The 25,876-nt window shown below is 37.7% G+C and overlaps 1 protein-coding gene across 2 annotated transcripts in view; it reads left to right on the top strand.

The window, feature by feature from the left end:
• PEX7 (peroxisomal biogenesis factor 7) overlaps positions 1 to 22,456 on the top strand; it is a 78,032-nt gene extending 55,576 nt beyond the window's left edge. The window contains exons 9-11 of one of the 2 annotated variants that reach the window (XR_006542318.1): positions 3,123 to 3,222; positions 3,444 to 3,674; positions 21,994 to 22,456. Coding sequence is in view for 1 of the 2 variants with exons in the window: in XM_006052269.3 (XP_006052331.1) it covers positions 3,123 to 3,222; positions 21,994 to 22,062 (169 nt within the window). In the remaining variant the exon portion in view is untranslated. The remainder of the gene's footprint in view (positions 1 to 3,122; positions 3,223 to 3,443; positions 3,675 to 21,993) is intronic. The other variant, XM_006052269.3, reaches the window with a different exon arrangement.
• The last annotated feature ends 3,420 nt before the right edge of the window (positions 22,457 to 25,876 follow it).

The raw sequence follows: 25,876 nt of genomic DNA, 5'->3' as shown, positions 1-25,876 counted from the left end.
CACAGTAATACTTGATAGATTCTCCTATGATAAAATTAGGATGGTATGAATCTGTGGTGTGGAACTGGGTGGGGCCATGACCGCCCATTAAACTGTGTATTAGAGCAAATTCAAACTGACTTTTTGAGTAGAATTTCAGCCCTCCTGCATGTGTGACTTTCTCTGTCACACTTGTTCAAGCTAAAGTTGGATGGTTTCACACACGTGCTCTTATTAGTAACCAAATTTTCTTAAAGCCACCTGTCTTGTCCTCAGTGCTGCCTTATCCTTTAACTGCCTTAAAATAACAAAAGAACAGTAAAAACTGTTTTCCAGAAACTTGTCAGGAGAGTATAAACAAATCCACGTTCAGTTCAGTCGCTCAGTCATGTCTGACTTTTTGTGACCCCATGAACCGCAGCACGCCAGGCCTCCCTGTCCATCACCAACTCCTGGAGTCTTACCCAAACCCATGTCCATTGAGTCAGTGATGCCATCCAACCATCTCATCCTCTGTCGTCCCCTTCTCCTCTTGCCCTCAATCTTTCCCAGGGTCTTTTCTAATGAGTCAGCTCTTCACATCAGGTGGCTAAAGTACTGGAGTTTCAGCTTCAACGTCAGTCCTTCCAATGAACACCCAGGACTGATCTCCTTTAGGATGGACTGGTTGGATCTCCTTGCAGTCCTAGGGACTCTCAAGAGTCTTCTCCAAAACCACAATTCAAAAGCGTTAATTCTTTGGCGCTCGGCTTTCTTTACAGTCCAACTCTCACATCCATACATGACTACTGGAAAAACCATAGCCTTGACTAGACAGATCTTTGTTGACAAAGTAATGTCTCTGCTTCTTAATATGCTATCTAGGTTGGTCGTAACTTTTCTTCCAAGGAGTAAGTGTCTTTTAATTTCATGGCTGCAGTCACCATCTGCAGTGATTTTGGAGCCCAGAAAAATAAAGTCAGCCAGTTTCCCCATCTGTTTCCCATGAAGTGATGGGACCAGAAGCCATGATCTTAGTTTTCTGAATGTTGAGCTTTAAGCCAACTTTTTCACTCTCTTCTTTTACTTTTGTCAAGAGGCTCTTTATTTCTTCTTCACTTTCTGCCATAAGGGTGGTGTCTTCTGCATATCTGAGCTTATTGATATTTCTCCCGGCAATCTTGATTCCAGCTTGTGCTTCCTCCAGCCCAGCATTTCTCATGACGTACTCTGCATATAAGTTAAATAAGCAGGGTGACAATATGCAGCCTTGACGTTCTCCTTTTCCTATTATCTTTAAAAAAATTCTAAAACCATTTTTATGGTTTGTATTTAATTCATTCTATTGAAAATAAATATAAATCTCAAATGAAGTCAGAGAGCTGATACCTGGATTAAATGACCTTCCTGTAGAAGGATTCTGCTAAACCACTGTTTGGTATGATGCTGTTGACTCATGAGGAATAGCCCATGAAACATCTCTGTGTTTCCTTAAGGAATGTTGAGGATGCTCTTCATTACCCAAGTATAGGATTAGGTAATGTGAATTCCCAAGGATGAATTTCCTTCTGAAATTTCCAAGAGCAATTTGGATGTAGACACTATGAATTCAGGGCCTGGTCATGTCTCCTATTCTGCTTTGACTGCTGAAAGGCGTAGCATCTCAAGGTCCTTCCTGTCAAGTATATACAACTTCATGAATATATATTTTTGTTTACCAGTCTCATTACAGGTTTGAATTGACTTTCCTACCCTTACTTTTCCTTTAACTTATACATTTTTTGCCGTATTAAATGCATATTTTAAAAACCATTTTAATATTTTTTGGAACAAAGTGTGTATGTACAAAATCATTTGATTATTGACTCAAATAATGCAAATCAGTGAATAACCATGTTTCATGAATGAAATTATACAATTATATATTTACTTTTGCTTATAAACATTATCAAGATCTGGAAAATTAGATTTCAGTACAATTCTGTCTCTAGATCCAAATGAACAAATACGCAAAAACATCGGAGACTGCTATTATAATTTCTGAGGAAGACCACAGCCTGTACCCTCATTTGTTTAGACAAGATATTTTTCAAAAGTAAAATGACTCTCCTTAAATATTGTGTAGATTTCAGTGATCTGATAAATGGGCTGTTTATTCATTGTCTCTGTGGTACCCCACAGTGGATTATCCATAGCAACAGTCCTTTTCAAACTTAATAAGACCAACTCTGTATTTATTAGGGAAATAATACCACCGGGTTAAACAAACTGACTGTTGGTTCTGTGTATTTACCCTCTTTCAAAGAGATCTGCTAAACCTTTAGTGTGCCCCATGTTGTAGATGATTAGGCAAGCTGAATTGGTATGACTCTGTGATTCTGAATATGCCCTTTTTGTGGTGTGTGTAGAGTCAAATAATGAAGATGATGAGCAAATAAAGCTTCAGACATAAAGTACTATTTTGTGCATTGAGAACAGGACAAAATTCTTCTCTGTATAGTAGAAATCAGAGATATATTATGATAAATATTACCACTTCCAGTCTATAGAGGATAAATAGAATATTTAATTTTGGCCGAGGAAAACATATTTCAGTTTTTCTTGCCTCTAGAAATTACATTGATGTGGAATCTGTAAGAAAGGCCCTGCCTCAGAAAAAAGATAATTTCAGAAAGAGAACAGATTCTTTTTAAAGACTTTGAATTGCTGTTGAAATGTAAATTAAACCTACAATCTGTTTATGTCACTTGTTGAGAAATGAAGTAGTATTTAAAAACACAAAATGTTAAGAGTTCATGTAATCCAATATCCTTATTTTACAGCCATGAATGCTTTTAGAATTGCTAAAAAAGCCTAGTGTCTCTCATCTCAAATGTCCTTGGACAATTTTACTTCTGGCCTATAAAGTACACTAATGGGAATACAATAAACTTCTACAGAAGTGCATTGATTAATAATTCCATTTGGTTTTTGTCTTTTTATATACACTAGAAAACACATTTTTTTCTTTATTAGATTTTTATGTAGATTAGTAGTGGGGCTCTGCATTTATGTTTGGTTGAGCCTGTTTTGATAAAATCTTTGCTATGTTTAATATCTGTTTTTTCGTAAAGTTTTTTTGTAGTTTTAATATTTAAATTATTTATTTTTCTTTATATTCACAGATTCTGGAACTTTTCAAAGCCTGACCCTCTTCTTGAAACAGTGGAACATCATACAGAATTTACTTGTGGTTTAGATTTAAGTCTTCAGAGTCCTACTCAGGTAATGGATCCATCTCCTCATATTTTTTCCTACCCATACAGTTTACAAATAGCTCTACGTGTGGCATGCATTGCTTTTATGAACAAAATTCTTGCCTTTAGGGCAAGGTAAAGTACATTTACTTAAGAAACCTGACCTTTTTCGCTGTGTAAACTTGAGCATTTGAAATACTAGGGAAGAAGAGGTATCCAGAAACTTGACATACTTTTCTCCTCTAGAAGGGTTAACTTTGCTGAGAGGAAAAGGAAACCTCCCCCAGATTATTGTGCCTAACTTGTAGACTCTGCCAATGGAAAGGGTAACAGGAGAAGAATGGAGTGCGGAAGGATTGGCCCCAGAGGCGGATGGAAGTCAAGCGTGTGTGGTCCTGGATTCAGCTGCCCACTGAGCAGTCGAGATTAAGGGCCTGCCATTTCCCTCTCAGGACTGTGTCCCTCACCTCCTCCTGCCAGGTCAGAATAGAGGCTCCACATGGGGAACAAAGTAGAGGAGAGTGGCTAATGTTTTAGTTACCAAACTTCATATTTTCCCCTTTTTGTTTTCTTGAGGACTTTTTAAAATATTCTTCAGGTTTTTAATAAAGCAGTTTCAGTTTTGGAAATTGTAAACTCAGATCAGAAACATTTGATTACGTTGAGTGATAAGATACTTTAATAATGCAGGCTATGTGAAAATACCATCCTGTTACTGAAACAAAATATGTGGAAATTCTATACTGTATGACTAAGAAGTTATGCATTTATGAGAACTTTTAGAAGTTAAACACAAAGCAAATTCTGTTTCTCATTACGGTGTGCTTAAATTTAAATGAATACACGGGTTTCTTTTTATTTTAGAAGTTCAAGACATAATTCTGAGTTTAAAATATTCTCAATGTACGTTAAAATATTCTCATTAGCATTAGAATAGCTTTGAAAATGACTTAGTTGAAATAGTGATGAGTGAAATGGTATGATCCTTAACGTAAATACAATGTGGTTTAAATATACTGGTTCCTTTTCTGAGAAAAACATTTATCATAGAAGCTGTTTTTAATAAAATAATCATACCTGTTTGCTATCCCAGTTTATAAAAATGTTGTAATGTGCCTATTGAAGCATGACAATACCCAAAAAGGGACCCTAAATTAGATATTTTCCTTCTCGTATATTTCTGTTGACCCATCTCTACAATCCCCAGCCTGTGGCCTGAGGCAGTACATGTGCATCCATGATGCATGGCAACTCCTCAGCCAGGTCTTGGAGAGTGCCAAATGTCAAATTGGTGTTTTCACTTTCGTCAGATAAATACCGAGAAGTGTAATTCCTGCATCATATAGTAGTTCTATTTTTAATTTTTTGAGGAATCTTCATTTTTTTCCCCATTGTGGCTGTACCAATTTGCATTCCCACCAACAGTATATAGAGGTTCACTTTTCTCCACATCCTCGCCAACACTATTTCTTGTCTTTTTGTTAAGAGCCGTTCTCATAGGTGTGAGGTGATACCTTACTGTGGTTTTGATTTGCATTTCCCTGATAGATAGTGATGTTGAACACCATTTCATGTATTATACCTGTTGGCCATCTGTATGGCTTCTTTGGAAAATGTCTATTCACTTCTCCTGCCCATTTTTTAATCAGATTATTTGTTTTTGGTGCTAAGTTATACAAGTTCTTTACATATTTTGAGTAGTAACCTCTTATCAGATATATGGCTTGCAAACATAGTCTCCCACTCAGTAGGTTATCTTCTTTTTTGATGATTTCCTTCACTGGGCAAAATCTTTAGTCTGATGTAGTCCCACTTGATTTTTTTTTTTTTCCGCTTTTATTGCCTTTGCTTCTGGAGTTAGAGCCAAAAAATTATTACTAGGACCAGTGTCAAGGAGCTTACTGCCTATGTTTTCTTCTAGGAGTTTTATAGTTTCAGGTCTTACATTCAAATCTTTAATCCATTTTCATTTTTGTTTATGGTGTAAGATAGTGGTCCGGTTTCATTCTTACTGCACATGGCTGTCCAGGGATTTGTGTTTTTAAAGACCTGTGGTGGATTCATTTTGATATTTGGCAAAACTAATACAATTATGTAAAGTAAAAAAAATAAAAATAAAAAAAATAAAGATCGTTCTGGCTATTGTGGGAGAACAAACCATAGGTATGACTAGAGATGTAAAGATGGAAAGATTCAGAATAAATTGCTAGATGTTTCATATGATTTAACATTTTCAGTGATTAGTTTATACTTTTCTTCTCCCTGTAAATTTATCTTTTTCCCTTTATTTATATTCTGTCTTGGACTTTAAACTTTACTTTCAAACTAAGTTTTTTTAAAACCAACATTTTTTTAAAAAAGAGCATATCTAAAATCATCACATTTTAATGCAGGCATTTGTTTTATTTATATTATTAATGTATAGTTTTACCAAATAACGTTAAACTCCTTTCTAGGGGAAATAAGCATCAAGTTCTTAGTTCACCTCCCTGTCTTTCTCTCACTTATCTTATCTCAGTTATCTTTTGCTATATAACAAACTTCCTTACAACCTAGTAGTTTAAACAACAATTTTCTTTCCTTACAATTAATTCTGTGATCTCACCTGGGGTCACTTACGTGACTCCAGTCATCTAGTGCTTTAACCAGGGCTGTGTGATCTGAGATGGCGTCACACAAATACATAGAGTAAGCACTGGTTTTCTTCTGAGCCAGGTGCCTCCAGATGAGCCCAGGCTTCTTTATCTAGCAGTTGTAGATTTCCTGGAGCAAGGTGTCTTCAGGACTAGACTTCAAAGTCACACAGCATTCCTTCTGTTGCAAAGCAAGTTACAAGGCCAGGTCAGATTCAGAGTGACAGAGAGACTCCACCTCTTGTTGGAAGTAGGTGCAAAGAATTGGTAACCATTTTAAATCTACCACATTAACCTTTTGTTGGTAGTTTAAGTTATTTTTAACATATATTTATCCTTTATTCTCATATATATGTATTCAAGATTACTGATTGCATGTTAATTTAATTTCACTCTTTGTTCATAGTTTATTCTCTTAAAAAGTAGTTTTCTCTCACCTCTTAGAGAGTACCTTTCAATCTTCTTTGAAAAACTTGTCATCTCTTATGTTGATTCTAACAGTTATGAGACTTTGCTGACGTACTTTTGGGCTTCCGTGCTTTAATATATTCCCTGTCTTAAAAGAGATTTTTCTTGTATTTATAATTTTCTTTTAAGCGTCTCCCTTCTTAGAGATCTGAAAAATGAGATCCAAAGACATTCTTGTATTATAACCTCCTTTCTTTCTGACTGAGTGTAAGGTCTTGTCTTTAAACGTTTAAAACTTGACAAATAAGTGTCTGGGGTCATTCTTTAAGGATAATTGCTAAGAAATACTCCATGCCCTCTTGTTAACCAGGCTGAAATCATCTTTCACTTCAGAACACTTTTCTTTGAATTTTTTTCCCTCTGATCTTGATTTGTATAGTCCTGGCATTTTCTCTTTTCTCTCTTACCCTTATTATTTCTAAATTGGAAACCTTTTTTCTGTTTTTAGGCTAATGATTCTAGACCTGTAATATATGTCCATTGGTATAATAGAAATTTTCTGTATTAATGTATTTTTAGAATCCCTGACTTTGTCTCTTCAGTATCAATTCTGCTCATTGATATTTAGTTTAGTATTTATAAGCTGGGTATGGGTTTATGTGTCATTATGCATTTGGAGGATAGTTATTTCTCTTTTAAAAAGCAGACATTTCTAGTTCATTCCAAGATACCTCATCTGTGTGTTTAATAAATATATAGTTTTTCCTTTGATGAAATTGAGAAGTTATATTTAGAAGAAAGGATAAAGATTATCCATGGTTTTGCCACTCTGGAAAGCATCTGTATTATACCGTATTAACTTGTTTCTTTTCAGCCTTTTTCCAGGAATATTTATTTGAAGTGTAATATGTACATTGGAAAACACACGTATTTTAAGTATGTAATTCAGTAAGTTACCAAGAAGTAACTACACTTGTGTAACAACCAGTTAGGTTAAGTATGGAACACACTACCAGCATCTCAAAAAGCCTAGTCATGCTTCCTTCCAAATCTCACCCCCTCTCTCCTTCCCAAAGGTAAATACTCTTCTGGTCATTTTGTGTACCTGTTTTTCATTGTTGTGATTTTATCACATGTATGCATTTATCTTCTGGGACTCCAAAATATCAGTCCTTGGTAATCATAATCTTTAATGAGTGAATTTTCTAGTCTATCCATGAACATGTAGGTACTATAAAGTGTGAAAGTGAAAGTGTTAGTTGCTCAGAAGTGTCCAGCTCTTTGCGACCCCAGGGACTGTAGCACACCAGGCTCTGTCCATGGGATTGCAGGCAGATTCTTTACCGTCTGAACCACCAGGGAAACAAGATTTTTCCCTAAAATAAAGCAGAAGAAATTTTGTGTATTTTCATTTGGTATCAGTGAAAGATGGTTAGATTTGGTTCTCTGTGTGTAAGTATATATATATGTATAAGATAGATATATATATAATCATTATGCTGTATACCTGCAACTGATGTTAACATGTCAGTTCTATCTCAGTTAAAATAAAATAATAAAAAACCAACAAATATTAGGCTATCATTAAGACATACAGCTCATGTTTTGATTGAGATCCCTAGTCCTGCAATCATAGATACCAAGTTTAAAGGTTGACAGTAGATAAAATATTTTAAAATTTTCAGTATGAGATTGGAAAATCAGATTTTAGAAGACAACTAGCATTGTCGGTATATGGGATATACATGTCCTGTTCAGCTTTAGTCTGAGATGGTATTTTGTGCTTCTGTCATAGACCGGCTTTAGAGTTGAAAAGAACAGGTGCCAGAAGCGCCCAGTGTTCTCAGGCATTAGGCTCTGTTGTTGCCTCTTCGAGGCTTTCATAACTGTGTAACATTTAACTTAAAATTATACAAGCACTTACAACAAGTGCTTGTTTTCCCCCAGCTACAAAACCTTCCCCTGGCCCAGCTCTGCAGAATCTTGCTGTAATCCTGTTTCTCTTGCCCCTGCACTCCATGAACAGCCCTTGCAATGAGAGGTTCTGAAATTGTTGCCACCTTAGCCTCTGCTGTTTCTGGGTTCCCTTCCTGAATCAGTCGTTCACTCTCTCTCATTTTTATTTCTCTAGACTATGGTGCATTGCTTCTTAAAAAACAAGCAAAAATGCTGACAACACCCAGCAAATTACTTTTTCAAAAAAAAAACTTCGTTTAGGCTCTTGGTCCTACTCAACTTGCCTCTGAAGTCTTTTTGATTTTCCAGCCCATTCTCCACAATATCTTCCCTCAGCCTTCTGAGACATCATTAACACTCTGAACATTTGTCCTTACCTCCTACCTTATTGTATAAATAGACAAGAATGAATGTCTTCTTTCAGTTCTATGACCTCAAAATATTTATGTTCAGCTCTGTTTTTTTCCCCTTTCCATTAGGTTCCTAATTTTCTCACTGGCTTTTTCATTCAGATCTTTGCTTCCTCAATAATCCACTGTGGGATTTTGTTTTTGTTGTAGATTTCCAGTCAGTTCTTTTCTCTATTTTCAAAACTCACTTGACCCCACTGTCTTACCTCCCTACCAGTAAATTTAGTTTCTCTTCTATTATTAGACATCAAGAATTAGTAGCTTAACTGTTGCTTTTACTTCTCAAAGTCAACATTCTCTTTTTAGCCCCTGTACCTGTCTCCCTTTCATCATTCAATTGAAGTTAAGCCCCAAAAGGTCACCAGTAAAAGCTTCAGAAAACCAAGTTAGCCTTTTCTCGGACTTTTCTTTTTTTAGCTATATAATTTTTATAAAAGAAAAATCTTCCCCTCCTGTTGCTTTAATGTAAACCATGCTAACCAGTTGTTCCTTATTTCTTTGCTAAATATCTCCATCTCCTATGCCAGTTTCTTCCTTACCATCCTTCCAAAAGCAGATGTTCTCCAATATACAAGTGTTAGTCCTCTTACTTTCACACACCTTCTTCTTTAAGCTGGCCTTTAATTATATGTCAATGATGCTTGACCTATTTATCCAATTGCTTTTTCTGTGTGATCTCAACAGATGTTTCATTACTTTTCTTTCAATATTCCTAATGTTGCATTGGCTGGATGGCATCGCCGACTCGATGGACATGAGTTTGAGTGAACTCCGGGAGTTGGAGATGGACAGGGAGGCCTGGCGTGCTATAGTTCATGGGGTCGCAAAGAGTCGGACACTACTGAGTGACTGAACTGAACTGAATGTTGCACCTTGGAGCCAGACTCAAGACCTGGGAAACCATCCTAGTTTTCTTGTTTCTCTTTGCACCCCTAAAATTCAGTGGGCATCAAGCTTATGGATTTTTCCTTAGCAATATTTCTGAAATGTGGGCCATACTCTTCTAGCTCTGCTGCCTTTGATAAACATTTATTAGTATCTCTGCCATGGATGACTGCAATCATCTCCTAACCGGTCTCTAAGCTCTTTCCATCATTCTATTGATTTCTCAGTGCTGCTTATTGGCAGAGCTCTGCATTATGCAAAGCTGATTTTTTCTTAATCCTTGACCTTAAATATATCAATGGCCCCACTGAAGGCAAGAAGAAGATGAGATTTGCCACCATAATAGTTAATCACCATGGTTCTAAAATTGTCACCAGTTAGTAATAGGAGAAAACAAAATGGAATATAAAAGGGAGAAAAATTTTTAAAGGTAGAAAATTTTATCTTTGTACTTCATACAATTGTCAAGTGTTATAATCTAAGAACCTCAATTTTAAACCCATTAAAAATAATGAGTTCAATAAAAAGCAATAAAATATATAAAAAATGAATGCCATGTGGATATGCATAATCATCAGTTAAAGAGTAAAATAGGAAAATTACTTTCACATGGCAACAACTGTGTATGTGGTATGTATGATACATAGAAAAATAAAAGTGTTTAAATGTGCAGGACTCTAGATAAAGAAAATTATATACCTTTACTAAGGGACCTTAAAAAATGACTGGAATAAATGAACAGACACATCATGTTCTTGCAGCAGAATACTCTCTTTTTCTTTCGGCTATCTTTCTCATCTTATAAAAGATACTCCATTTGCCTCCTAATAGATCTTTCTCGTCTGGAACACATGGTCAGCCATTCCTGTGACTGCTCTTTAAGGACTCTGACCATTAACTGTCTGCCATACTAGTTATGTACTAGTTTTAATTTACAAATCAACATAGTTAAATTGTCCCTCTTCATCATGTCCTCTCAGAAACCTTTCAAGAGGCAGCCTCTTACCTCCAGAATAGTCTGAACTGTTAATCTTACTTTCAAGATTCAGTGTAATCTGTATTGCTATCTGATTTAACTTCTCACTATCCTATGTAATTTCCCTATTTTATACCAATTATATTCTATTATTTGTTATCTCCATGTGTTTGCCACTGTTTCCCTCTCTGTCCTCCACTTCTGCTTGTGCAAAGTATCTCTGCCTTTCCAAGTCCTTGCCAAAGTCTTCTCTCCTTTCCCTTTTTTTGCTTCAGTAAATATTTGAGTGCCAGCCCCTTGCCAGAAGTTACATAAACTCCCTCATATGTAGGTACTGAATAAATGTTGAATGAATTAATGACTGGATGAATGAAAAGACCCTTTTTTTAGTATACTAGTCAACAATTTCTTCAGTTCACTTCAGTTCAGTCGCTCAGTCGTGTCTGACTCTTTGCGACCCCATGAATCGCAGCACGCCAGGCCGCCCTGTCCATCACCAACTCCCGGAGTTCACTCAGACTCACGTCCATCGAGTCAGTGATGCCATCCAGCCATCTCATCCTCTGTCGTCCCCTTCTCCTCCTGCCCCCAATCCCTCCCAGCATCAGAGTCTTTTCCAATGAGTCAACCCTTCGCATGAGGTGGCCAAAGTACTGGAGTTTCAGCTTCAGTATCATTCCTTCCAAAGAACACCCAGGGCTGATCTCCTTCAGAATGGACTGGTTGGATCTCCTTGCAGTCCAAGGGACTCTCAAGAGTCTTCTCCAACACCACAGTTCAAAAGCATCAATTCTTCGGCACTCAGCCTTCTTCACAGTCCAACTCTCACATCCATACATGACCACTGGAAAAACCATAGCCTTGACTAGATGGACCTTTGTTGGCAAAGTAATGTCTCTGCTTTTCAATATGCTATCTAGGTTGGTCATAACTTTCCTTCCAAGGAGTAAGCGTCTTTTAATTTCATGGCTGCAGTCACCATCTGCAGTGATTTTGGAGCCCAAAAAAATAAAGTCTGACACTGTTTCCACTATTTCCCCATCTATTTGCCATGAAGTGATGGGACCGGATGCCATGATCTTCATTTTCTGAATGTTGAGCTTTAAGCCAACTTTTTCACTCTCCTCTTTCACTTTCATCAAGAGGCTTTTGAATTCCTCTTCACTTTCTGCCATAAGGGTGGTGTCATCTGCATATCTGAGGTTATTGATATTTCTCCCGGCAATCTTGATTCCAGCTTGTGTTTTTTCCAGTCCAGCATTTCTCATGATGCACTCTGAATATAAGTTAAATAAGCAGGGTGACAATATACAGCCTTGACGTAGTCCTTTTCCTATTTGGAACCAGTCTGTTGTTCCATGTCCAGTTCTAACTGTTGCTTCCTGACCTGCATACCCTTTCTTAACTTTACTTAAACCCCATATTGATTAACATAATAAACTACATTTTTCTCTGCAGTCACTTCCTTTGGGAAGCTGGTTGAGTAAATAAGACGTGTTTTCTTTAGTCTGTAGTTTAATACATTGCAACATACTGTCTGCGCTGCTTTTTAAAATTTAGAGTTGACTCTTGGTGATTTCTTTCATTTTCTTTACATTCCTCTGCTTATTTCTCTTGTCCATTTTTGCTAAAGATATATAATTATCATACAGATATTTATAATAGATTAAACAAATTTCCCAAGGGCAAAAACAATTGTACATAAAATTGAGAGGAAAGAGTATAATGATAAATAAGAAATGGAAAATTTGTCAGTAAAGTAAACCTTTTAATTGGTCTGTAGGATGTCTTTGTTATATTAACACCCATATTAAATCAATTGAAATAAATTACCTTATCAATGGCTTGTGTAAACATTTTAATAAAATGGAGAACATTGATAAACTAGGAATATAAATCATTTATAAATTACACATATATATAAAGTCTGATGTTTTTATTATAATGTTTTCCAAAATTTGCATTTATAGGATCATTATTATTGACAATGGTTTATAACACATCTTACTTGATCCATCAGTGATAAATTTTTATTATCAACTCCTTATTGACTGAATTTGTTTCTTTAATATCCTTGGGTCTACTGTGGAACTTAGCCCAGTAGTTTACACATAGAAAATGGTAAAATATTTAATACAGTTGCTCTTAAGCATTCCATGTACGATGTCATGATGTATATGCTGTAGCTGAATTCAGAAATTAATAGGCTTTTTTGATAGATAATAAGTTTCTATTCTGTTTTTCAAGAATGCTTCTTTACATGTTTTAAGGAAATTGACATGCTGGGATAATATCAAGAAATTCATATTTCTAATTAATGTGCTTACTCTTAAAATTAGAAATACCAAATGTGCTGTTCAAAGTAAAATTGAACTAACAAAAAAACAGACGTTTGTATGGGCTCTTACCTTATTGGTTATTTTCACTACTCTAGAAGATAGGAGCTTTTAAAAATAATAGTGAAAAAGATTAATCTTTTCTTCCAATTTTACATTAAACAAATATAAAATATTCTAACAAACCATTTTTCCTGTAATAATGATTTTCATTCTGAGTTTTATTGAAAAGGTTGGTGTTTTGATCTCAGATTAAAGGAAGTTTAGAGGACATAGGGATGAAATGTACAACAATGGGAGCTTGCAAGGTAAGAAATAGTTTTCCACTTGAATATCCTCGGGCAGAAGATGCAGAGCCTGGAGGTCAGCCTATGCTATGGTGTCCACATGCACACTCACCTTCAGAGGGGAGGGTCAAACAAGGTCGGCCTTGGCAGCCAGCCTTCGGAAACCCTAGACGGGAGTCAGGAGTCAGAAAAAGCCTCTCTTAAAAGATTAAGGGTTTTATCAGAGGACTTATAATGCAATGTAGTTGCCTTTAAGCTAGAACTTTTTAGTTCCTCATTTATTCTTTCTTTGTTGCTGATGTATTAGTTGATTTACATTGTGTTAGTTTCAGGTGTATAGCATAGTGGTTCAGTATTTTTGCAGATTATATCCTATTATAGGTTATTATAAGATAGTGGGTATAATTTCCAGATTCTGCCAAGACACATAATCAATGACTCTGAAAAAAATCCTGTTTAGGTGTACTTGTACAAAAGTGTTTCCATCCATATGCGAATGTTGTTAGAAAACAGAAGCTATATTACCCAGAATACTTTCATTTTCTCCATAGTTATTGTAAAGCAAAGAGCCCAATTTATTATGTAGATGTATGATTAGCTTTGACACCTGAAAGATTTTGCTCCATTTGTTCCCTTTAGAACAGATATTTTAAAATCTGTATTTACTTTATTTGGCCCTGTGGGTCTATCTATAAACTGTTCTAACCCATTTAGAACTCACCAGGGTACAAATCTAAAATAAAATAAGTAACACAAAAATACTGTTATTCACCATAGTTTAAATGAGTAATAGAATTTTGTAATGTGTTCAAGTAGAAATTCTGGATTCTTACTCATGGAGAACCAGGTCTGGAAGCTACATAAACTTTTGGTTAAGAATGCTTCAGGTGTAAGACTAGTGATTTTCTTTAAAGATAATTCAGTGTGTCTTCTTTCTTAGTCCTCCTCACAACTTACTGTCTTCCCGTCACATATCAGCCTACCAGATTTGAAACTTAGATTGTAAATAAAAATGTAAAAATATGGCACAAGGTATTTTCCATTTTATTAGTGGCAAATTAACCTCTTGTTTTTCCTCAAGATAGGAAGAGAAATCTTCCTTTGAAAGATTTTTTTCAATAATGCTAAATTTCCTTTTAGTTGATAACCAAAAATTCTTGCATATAAGTACTTCCTCAAATCTCCAGGTTAGTGCACAGGATGAAAGCCCAGTTAAGTGATATAGAGTAAACCTTCTGTACCATGGGTTCCCCATCCACAGGTTTTCAGTTCAGTTGTTCAGTTGTGTCTGACTCTATGCGACCCCATGGACTGTAGCCTGCCAGGCTTCTCTGTCTATGGGATTTTCCAGGAAGAATACTGGAGTGAGTTGCTGTTTCCTACTCCAGGGGATCTTCCTGACCCAGGGATTGAACCCACGTCTGTTGCATCTCTTTCACTGGCAGGCAGATTCTTTACCTGGGAAGCTATTCTAATGTACGCCAAAGCTTGAGACCACTGCACAGTAGAAATGCCTCTAGGAAACTAAAGTTTAACAGTGTGCTTTTGTCTTATTTGAGGGTTGAGATGTTTATTTTTAAAACAGCTATATGAAGAATGACTTTTTATCTCTCTTAAATCTACTCTTTTGGCATTATATTGCTTTTTGTAACAGGGGTCTATTATATATTTCTCTTATCATCAAGTTCTAGAAAAAAAGACTAATCTCCCCTGATGAACTGGTAAATTCATTGTATTTGTGTATCTTATATTATTGTTTGCCTTTTTCACCTTTGCTGCCAAAATGTATAGAGCTCAATTTCATACCCCATTTTAGCAGTTATTCTTAGCCTCCTTTTTCTAGATGATTATCAGCCCCTTATTCCCATTTCATGTTTGTTCTTTTAATGAAATGGCTTTTCTGTGGCCATATTCAAGGATAATTTTCAATATGGCTGTCATGGCTCTCATACAAGTATAATATGAACATGTGTCAAAGACCTTTTGTAACTTGTGAAGGATTTTACAGCTAGCTCAAAGGAACCAAAGAACAAACACATATAGGCAGCTGATGAATGTGAGAATGAATTTACTAATAGATGCAGAACTAGTCAGTATCCATGGACAGTAACACTTAATGATTAGAATCATCTCTCGGGAGACAGGACAAGGCATCGATTGTGTCTCTATAGGAGAGCCTTCATTTGCAATTTTAATGGCTGAGAATCATTTGATTACTGTCAGTTTTCTATAACTTTAGAGTTGTAAAATAATCCAGTCAGAGCCAGTGGAAGGCATAAGACCCCTATAGATTCCAGTAATCCTGTGAGACTCTAGAACAATGCCAGCATTCCACTGCAAGAACACCTAGCAGTCTATCTGCTGATTGCAACCTTTCACAGTTTTTCCTGACAGCAAGGTAATGGGCAAAGAAATGGGTCCTCGTATAGGAGCCTGAAATGGAGAAAGAGGATCTTCGGTAGATGAGAAAGGAGATATCCTGTTATTGTCTTCTCATTCTCTGTCGTGAGTCATCTGCCCTTGAAGGAGTCCATGTGTTCAGGAGTGAATTCCTGGGGATGGGAGGGAAAGATGGCTTTGCCACAGAGAAGCAGGACCAGGGCTGGGAAAGACTCCTTGCTGTATTGGACAAGCTACTGCAATGGGTGGATCTCATCCAGTAAAACAAGAGTATTTATTACCATATCATCTGATTTACTTACTTATTTTTTGGTCTTTCTGTTAACCCTAATTTTTAGCCAAGTCTTTTAGGCTGGCTTTAGATAGGTAGCATGGGACATTAAGAAAAAGCCCTGTTTACCCTAATTTATAGAACTACGTGGGGAGCAGTCCCTTCAAGGCCATTGGAGTTGTGATGGTAATTAATGAGCGCCCCACTGCAGACCCACAGTGACCTCATGGTTACGTTTCTTTATCAGGAAGTCTCATCTCTACATTGCCTCTCTTAGAGAATCTGGAGCCTTGTTGTTAGTTTAGTAAAGTGCTTTTCTTTCTTACCTTATTATTATTATTATTATTTTTACTTGTTAGCTTTTTAAAATTCACAGCACTCGATGTTGTTTAGTCGCTCAGTTGTATCTGACTCTTTTGTGACCCCATGGACTGTAGCCCGCCAGACTTCTTTGTCCCACGGATTTTCCAGGGAAGAATACTGGGATAGGTTGCCATTTTCCTCTGCAGGGGATCCTCCAGACCCAGGGATTGAACTTGTGTCTCCTTCATTAGCAAGGAGGAGGATTCTTTTCCACTGAGCCACTGGAGAAGCCCAGCACTAGGTGGGGTTTAATGAAATAGTTAATTAATTTTAATTAATTAGTTAATGGGTAAAGAGTGTTTGCATTAATTTGAATCAATCTATTCATGTGTGCTCAGTCATGTCCTACTCTTGGCAACCCCTTGGACTGTAGCCCCCCAGGCCCCTCTGTCCATGGGATTTTTCCAGGCAGGAATACTGGCTGTGTTTGCATGCTCGGTCACGTCCAACTCTTTGCAACCCCATAGACTGTAGCCCCCCAGGCACCTTTGTCCATGGGATTTTCCAGGCAGGAATACTGGCTGTGCGTGCATGCTCAGTCACGTCCAACTCTTTGCAACCCCATAGACTGTAGCCCCCCGGCCCCTCTGTCCATGGGATTTTCCAGGCAGGAATACTGGCTGTGCGTGCATGCTCAGTCACGTCCAACTCTTTGCAACCCCATAGACTGTAGTCCACCAGGCCCTCTGTCCATGGGATTTTCTAGGCAAGAATACTGGAATGTGTTGCCATTTCCTTCTCTAGAGGATCTTCCCGACCCAGGGCTCAAACCCATGTCTGATGCATCTCCTGCATTAGGAAGTGGATTCCTTACCACTCATGCCACCTGGGAAGCCCATAATCTAGTCATGATTCTGTATCCTTGCAATTTTAGTTCTTTCTCATATTATCAATTAATTTAGTGTATAGAGTTACAAACATTTGCTGATTCTGTGGCCTTGACATTTGTTAGTTTTATATATATATATATATATATATATATATATATATATATAAAAGTTCTTAGTAGATAAGAAGCTGGATTGAGAGTGCTAAATAAGGATTCAGAAACATAAGTTACAGATATGTTATATTAGAAGCTTAAGTCTCATTTCTCTGATTCTCTTTTCTGTAATAGTTGACACAACATACAGAAAGGCCCAGCACTTGAAAAACTATATACATAAATGAGACAAATAAATTTGTGTAATAATCTTTGTGTTTTGGGGTATAAAAATTTACAGTTGCAGGATTAGGCAGATAATGAGTATTGATCAGCCTTTTGTGAGGCCACGGTTTTCAGTCAACAGACTCAGCAGTGTTAGGTTCTGGTTCCACTTCTGCTGCTGTAGTGTGAATATGAGAAAAAGTTAAGCTCTGCAATCTTAATCTATAAAACTCATTCTTTGAGCTAAACTTTATTGAATCATTGTTAAGTTATAGCACAACATGGTCCATGCCCTCAAAGAGCTGGAAACACTTGTTAATAAATAAGCACAGCTGATATATTATAGGTACAGCGAATGACTTCCCAGAGGAGGTAATGCTTAAATGGATTCTTCTGCAAAGAGGTGTCATCTCCAGGCAAAGCAAGATAAGGGCCAGAGAGGGTGGGAGGGAGAAAGGTTATTCAGGGGAGGGGATCAGTGAGAGCACACGAGCACAGAGGCATGAGCAAGATGCCAGGATTTGAGCGTGTGAGTCTGGTGCACTGAGAAACAGAAGTAGGTAGCAACCAAATCTTGAAGAGTCTGATTTTTAATGCTTAAATTAAAAAAGTTTGACTAAAAGGTCTCTAATGCTTTTTCTAGCTTGAATTATGAGCTGAGCTATTGTTAGTGAATGATAAGGAGTTGATCTGTTCTGATTGGGCTTACCTTGTGACTCAGCTGGTAAAGAATCCGCCTGCAATGCAGAAGACCTATGTTCAATCCCTGAGTTGGGAAGATCCCCTGGAGAAAGGAAAGGCTACCCAGTCCAGCATTCTGGCCAGGAGAATTCCATGGACTGTAAAGTCCATTGGGATTCCAAAGAGTTGGACACGACTGAGCAACTTTCACTTTACTTCAAGTTCTGATTAATCTGCAGTTCCTGTATTCTATAGTGACAGCCAGGTAATTTGACTGACCGAGACTTTGAGTTCCCTTTTGTAACTTTCAGCCTTTGCAACCATTAAAGGACCGGAAATATAGTTCAAATAACTTTGGTCAAATCCCTTCTTGCTGCTTCATCCTTAATGTTACTGTCTACATTTTTTTCATTTCCTTCTCTTACTTCTGGAAAATTTCGAATGTATAGAAAGTAAACAATGCTATGCTATGCTAAGTCACTTCAGTCGTGTCCGACTCTGTGCGACCCCATAGACGGCAGCCCACCAGGCTTCCCCGTCCCCGGGATTCTCCAGGCAAGAACACTGGAGTGGGTTGCCATTTCCTTCTCCAATGCATGAAAGTGAAAAGTGAAAGTGAAGTCGCTCAGTCGTGTCTGACCCTCAGCGACCCCATGGACTGCAGCCTTCCAGGCTCCTCCATCCATGGGATTTTCCAGGCAAGAGTACTGGAGTGGGGTGCCATTGCCTTCTCCGAAAGTAAACAATAGGATAATACAATTCCATTATCCAGATTTGACAATTACCAACATTCTTGTTTTGTTTATTCCTCAACTCATGTCTTCCTTCAATTTTTATTATTGTCATTATTACTGTTTCTAGGTGTCGTTTTTGTACACTGAAATGTACAAATCTTATATATAGGTTTTTGACAAACAGATATACTTGTGTAATCTACATCTCATCTCAATACAAAACAATTGCATCTTCCTTTCAAATTTCCTTGTTCTCCTTTCCAGACTCTCCCTGGCCCCATACCTCCCTCCAGTTGAAAAGACAAAACTACCGTTTGCTTAATTTTTATTTTGCCTTAGATTAGTTTTGCCTGTTTTAGAACTTACATGATGGCATCTCCTGTATGTGCTCTTTGGTTTCTGTCTTCTTTCACTCACTTACTGTCTGTGAGATTCATCCATGTTGCTCCCTCCACCACCAGTAGTTCCCTCCGTTGTGTTGCTTAGCATTGTTCTATTGTTTGAATTTACTAGTTTGTCAGCCATTCTTTTGTATGTGTTATGCTTGTTTCCAGTTGTGTGCTATTGTGAATGAGGTTGCTAAGGATATCCTTATATACACTGTTTTGTAAAAATGTTTTCAGTTCTGTTGGAAGCCCCTCTAGGAGTGAAATCACTCGGTGTGTGTTTATAAGAAACAGCCAGTTTTCCGCAGTGGTTATACCAACACAGGCTTTCCAGGTGGCGCTAGTGTAAAGAACAACCGGTGTGCCAATGCAGGAGACATAAGAGACACAGGTTCCATCCCTGGGTTGGGAAGATCCCCTGGAGGAGGGCATGGCAACCCACTCCAGTATTGCCTGGAGAATCCCATGGACAGAGGAACCTGGCGGGCTACAGTCCATAGGGTCGCAAAGGGTCAGACACAACTGAAGCAGCTTAACACACATAACACACTTGAGAGTGACAGCTCGTCTGCATCCCTCCTAACATTTGATGTTGTCTGTCTTTAATTTGGGGGCTTCCCTGGTAGCTCAGCTGGTAAAGAATCTGCCTGCAATGCAGGAGACCCCAGTTTAATTCCTGGGTCGGGAGAAGGGATAAGCTATCCACTCCAGTATTCTTGGGCTTCCGTGGAAGCTCAGATGGTAAAGAAGCCATCTGCGGTGTGGGAGACCTGGCTTTGATCCCTGGGTTGGGAAGATCCCCTGGAGGAGGGCATAGCAACCCACTCCAGTATTCCTGCCTGGAGAATCCACATGGACAGAGGAGCATGGCGGGCTACAGTCCATGCATGGGGTCACAAAGAGTCAGACACGACTGAATGACTAAGCACAGCACAGCACATCTTTAATTTTAGCCATTCTTGTGCATATGTAGTGGTATCTCATTGTGGTTTTTATTTGCATTTCCATGATGCCTAATGATATTGAATGTTTTTATGTGCTTATTGATCATTTATATATTTTTTATCTGTTAATAAAGTCTATTGTTCATTTTTAATTGGGTTGTCTTTATTACTGAGTTATAGTAATTCTTTATATATTCTGGATACAAATTCTTTGCCAGATGTCTGTTTTGTGAATATTTTCTCCCACTCTGTGTTTTGCTTATTCGGTTTCTTTTTTTTTTTTTTTTTAATTTTATTTTATTTTGAAACTTTACATAATTGTATTAGTTTTGCCAAATATCAAAATGAATCCGCCACAGAACAAGACCTTTTAGAACTAACACCCAAAAAGATGTCCAACGCTGGCAAAGTGAAGTGAAGTCGCTCAGTCGTGTCCAACTCTTTGCGACCCCATGGGTTGTAGCCCACCAGGCTCCTAGGTCCATGGGATTTTCCAGGCATGAATACTGGAGTGGGTTGCCATTTCCTTCTCCAGGGTGCTTATTCAGTTTCTTAGTGGTGTCTTTGGATGATCAAAAGTTTTATTTGATTGAGTCTATTATCTAATCTTTATGGTTATTACTTCCTGTTTAAGAAATCTTTGCTTGCCCTCGGATTGAGACTATATGTCTCCTGTGTTTTCTTCTAAAAGCTTTATACCATTAGCTTTTATATTTCAGTCTCTGATCCATCCATCTTAAATGAACTTGTGTTTTATGGTGTGGAGTTGGGCTTTAATTCTTATGTTTTCCATATGGCCATCCAGTTCTAGCATCATTTGTTGAAGAGACTTTTCTTTTCCTATTGGGTTGTTTTGGAACATTTGTTAAAAAGCAGCTGTCCAAGTGTTGGGTCTGTTCCAGAGCTGTGTTCTGTTCCTTTGATCTGTTTGTATATCCTTATTCCAGTATTGCACTGTCTTGATTGCTTTTCTTTTATGATTAGTCTTGACTCCAGGAGTGTAAACAGTACAATTCTGTTCTTTTTCAAAATTTTTGTGGCTATTCTAGATCCTCTGTCTTTCTACATAAACTAAAAGTCATCTTCTACATTTTTATTAAAAAGCTTGCTGGGATTATGAATTTTTTATAAATCATTTAGGGGGAAAATTAACATTTTAATAAATATCGAACCCATGAACATGGTATGTTTTCCATTTATTTGGGCCATCTTTAATTTCTCTCAGCTGCATTTTAGGGTGGATATTTTGCATACCTTTTGTTAAATGTATTTCTAAGTATTTTGTTATTTGATACTATTCTAAGTGAATTTTGTATTTGCAATTTAAAAATTTTCTCTTGTTGGTATACAGAAATACAATTGATTTTATACCCTGAGATATTGCTATACTTACCAATTTTTTAACACACATTTTTGAGCACCCTGAACTGTCTTCCCTTCATGTTTTTATGTGACTTTTTAGACTTGAATGTCTATGTCTACCCTATATCTGCCCCTAAAGAGGGCCAGTGTGAATGCAATGGCATTTGTGAAATCTTCTGACACTTTCCCAGCTAGAGTCAAAGAATTGCTTCCCTGAGAGTCTATTAGAGCACTTTCCACTTTTGGTTTTGAATGAGCCATTCTTTGAAGGCAGGCACTATGCTTTTCCTTCCTTTTTATCCCCATAATAACCGGTATGGTATCTTGGTTCACAGTTTAGGAATGTACCTTTTCAACATTTATCTCAGGACCCGTAGGGAATTATGTAGCTCTGGTGGGAAACCCTTACAGGCAACTTCAGTCACTTGGAAACCAAGCCCCAAAGTGTATCTTAAAAAGGGAAAGTAGACTTTTTTCCAGAAACGCGTTCCTGTGTTCCTCCTATTTAAAGATCTGTTGAGTGGTGGATGATCTACTTACACTCCAAGTGACTTAGGCTTTTTTCTCCCAATTTTGAATGTTTGTGGATTGTTTCTTCTCACTTCCTTTTTGTTTTCCAGGTGGCTGACTGTGCTTGGGATGAAACAATAAAGATATATGATCCTGTTTGTCTTACCATGCTGGCTTGAGACAAGCTTCTTCATTCAGAAACAAAGGAGACTGACTGAAGAACTGCTTAGCAGGAAATAAGTTATTGATATTATAGATTTTATGTTTTTATATACTATTCATATTTCAAATTTTAAAAAATCATTTTGGAATCAATTTTGAGGCAGCTGATAAAGACTTTGGTTCACTATTTAAAGCCTGGTACATAAGCCATATTTCTTAAAATCTTAAGAATAATTGAAGTTATGGTATATGGTGTATCTTATAGTATCTATTAAAATATAACCTATTATAAAATGGATTAAAATATGGGAGCTCTGTAGATTATATTGATAGTGATATATTTCACTTTTAATTTGTCATCTTTGATTTAAAATATAATGACTGCTATTGATAAAAATCACAAAAACAGTATCTCTTGATCATTTATGATTTTATGACACCCCTACCAAGGTTACTTTTTCTAATACAGTACATATGTATAACACTATATAATATTGGTACATCTATGGTTATAGTAACAGGGCTCTAGTAACTGCAGATTTATTCAGGGATTATTTATTGAGCATCTACTATGTGCTTGACACACAGAATGAATGAGATTCTCTCAAGGACTGGTGTCCATCATACATAAGAACATGGGAGCTTTCCTGGTGGTAAAGAATCCGCCTGCCAATGCTGGAGACTCGGGTTCAGTCCCTGGTCCAGAAAAATCCCACATGCTGCAGAGCAACTAGTCCATGTGCCACAACTTTTGAGCCTGTGCTCTAGAGCCTGGGAGCTACAGCTACTGAGCCCACATGCCTAGAGCCTGTGCTCTGCAACAAGAGAAGCCACCACAATTAAAAAACGTGCACACAACTAGAGAGTACCCTACTCGCTGCAACTTTAGAGAAAAGCCTGCACAGCAACAAGGACCCAGCAAGCCAAAAATAAATAAATAAAATTATTAAAAAAAAAAAAGATGCTGAGAGTTAAGAGCTTACATGTATTTTGCTTTTATTCAAATATTTTTAGATATTATACCCATGACCCTATATTTCTCTCTTCCTATTTCTCTATAATCAGATTTTTGAAAAACTGGTCACTGGGCAAAAAGTCTTAGGTCCTACAAAGGTTTCAGGAAATTACCTTAAAACTAAGTAATGAAATACTTAGTTAATTCATAACTAATAATGAAATATCCTAATTAATGCCATAAACCCTCCTCACTACCTCCTTAGGTCTTGAAAAACCTTAAGGTGTGATGATCCATAAAAAATTAGGTTGAAAGAGAAAAAGTAGTAGAATAGACAACTTTGTTCAGGAAGGAGGGGATATATGTACACCTATGACTGATTCCCTTGCGACTCAGCTGGTAAAGAATCCGTCTGCAATGTGAGAGAGCTAGGTTCCATCCCTGGGTTGGGAAGATCCCCTGGAGAGGGAAAGGCTACCCATTCCAGTATTCTGGCCTGGAGAATTCCATCAACTGTATAGTCCATGGTATCGCAAAGAGTCGGACATGACTGAGCAACTTTCACTTTCACATTGCTGATTCATGTTGAGGTTTGACAGAAAACAACAAAATTCTGTAAAGCAATTGTCCTTCAATCAAAAAATGAATAAATTAAAAATGTTACAAATGCCAAAGCTGTCATTAAATTTTTAACAAGTTTTTGAGAATGTTTAAAGAGAAAAATACATTCGTAGTTATCAGAACAAAAATAAAATATATGTATATTGTCTAATTTACGTATTTCCCAGTTTCTGCAGAAAAACAAGATACCTTACAAGATACAAAAATTAAAAAAAACAAAAGGAAACATAAAGTGGAGCAAAGCGTGAGCTTGAAAATATATGTATTCTAAGAATAAGTTTTAGAAAGTTGCTACTGGAGGTGTAAATGGGAAGTCTGGTCAAGTACAGGATGCAGTGGCCAAGGCCTGAGGGCAAGGACCTCATTCTGGCTTGGCCCTAGCACCATGCCCGGCACATAGAAAGTGTTCAGTGAATATCTGTCGAATGAATGAATGGTCTCACAGAAAGTATTAACTCTTTTTGGTTCTTAGACCAATCAGTGCTGTTTTTGAGAGGCCCCCATAGAGAGGACACTGCTTCACATGACTGTCTTGTAAGGTCCAAGGTGCTCAAGCACGTCCTTAGAGCTGGCACAATGATGAGGCCAGTTCATAAACTGCTTTTGTGTTGCTTCCCTCCGTAAGAAAGACAAACTGTTGAACCAAGTGTATGCAGCTCAGTAAAAGCAGGTTCACAACTGGTATTCTCTGTATGGGCAGAATTTATAATAGACCTTCTAAAATACCTAACCCAGATCATGTTTACAGTGAAAGGAAATGACTTATTTTCCTTTTAGATGCAAGAGATTTTATTAAAATAATTTACCATGTATCATCTGAAACAGACACTGGTAATTTAAAAACTAATATCCCTCTCGATTTTTCCCCCCTCTGTTTTGGGGATGTTAGAGCTATTTAGAACACTACTTACCTCAGAATACCTTAGAATAATACTTACCTCAGGTGCTTGGGGTCTGTTAATCTGAAAGAGGGTGGAGGAACATTTATTCAGTGAGTTCCTTGAGCTAGGATTGTCAAGCTAGAGGGAAAGGAGCTGGATTCTATCCTGAAAGAGAATGCACAAGATTTTTGAATTCTTACTAATTCACAAGCCAAGCAGCCTCTGGACTTTGAGAGGACAGCCAGTCCTTCCCTCTAGGTCTGGAAAATCAGAATTTGTCTCCTGGCAGCTGAGTTCTTGAGTTTCATCCCCGTCTGCCTCTCCCAAGTTCCTCCTGTACCTGCAGTGAGAGCACAGCACTGAGGAGTGACTGCAGGAAAGGGGAACTCAGGTCACCGGGTATCTTCTGTGACCTGGGCATCACATGAGATGCTTTCTGTATCTTATTCCCTTTAATCTTTATGACATCCCTGCAAGGAAGCCCTCCCATTTTCCAGACACGGAAACGAAGGCTTTCAGAGGCCATAATTGCCAGGAAGTATGGAGCTGGAATTTGAAATCAGCTATGACTCGATCTGGTCCTGCCACGTGGCTTTTTTCTTAGAAATAACAGAAATTGGCCCACTGAGAAATAGGAAGTTGTGGGACTCTCTGGTAACTAGAGCCTCATCATTCCCAAGAGAATTGTTTCCAAGTCTAAACTGACAAGATTGTGTTTCCAAGTTTAAAGAGCTAAGAAACACCGTGGTCCTAAAGCATGTCTCATCTGGGAAGACTCAGGCTGAGGGTCAGCTGTCCCTTCTGCTTTTGGCAGTGAGCACTCTCTGTGTATCTTAGCTATAATTTGGCTCTTCCAGAAATGAACTCATTAATTTATTACTTAATAGGCCTCTTTTTTGAAAGAGATAATCTATTTATATGTTCTTGACTTCCATACTGACTACTCCTGAATCTCCTGCCTTCCCCGCCTGGGTCTCCCAGTTGAACCAAATTCATCATGCTCACTGCATGGGTTCCTCCTGCACGTGCGTGTTTCATTTGTTGTCAGTACAGTCCACCCAGTAGCTCAAGCTAAACTCCTAATGCCATCCTTGCTCCTTTCCTTATTCCCACCTCTCCACTCCAAGACACATCAAATCAGTCAATAAGTCCTATCCCTTTTACCCCCTAAATACTTCTCCACTCTGTCTCCTCCTCAATCCGAACACCACTGCCCTAGTTCAAGCCCTCATTAGCTTTTCTCTGGACAATCGCTGCAGTTTCCTAAGTGATGTGTCTGTTTCGAGTTCTGTGCCCTCAGAGCCATCCTTCTCAACACAGCTGCCGGAGGCTGATCTAAAATGCAATCTGATTACATCAATTTCAGTGTAAAAC

The sequence above is a fragment of the Bubalus bubalis genome, chromosome 10 (assembly GCF_019923935.1).
Source record: "Bubalus bubalis isolate 160015118507 breed Murrah chromosome 10, NDDB_SH_1, whole genome shotgun sequence".
NCBI lineage: Eukaryota > Metazoa > Chordata > Mammalia > Artiodactyla > Bovidae > Bubalus > Bubalus bubalis.
The sequence above is the reverse complement of the archived record's forward strand: the minus strand, read 5'-3'. Positions and strand labels throughout refer to the sequence as shown.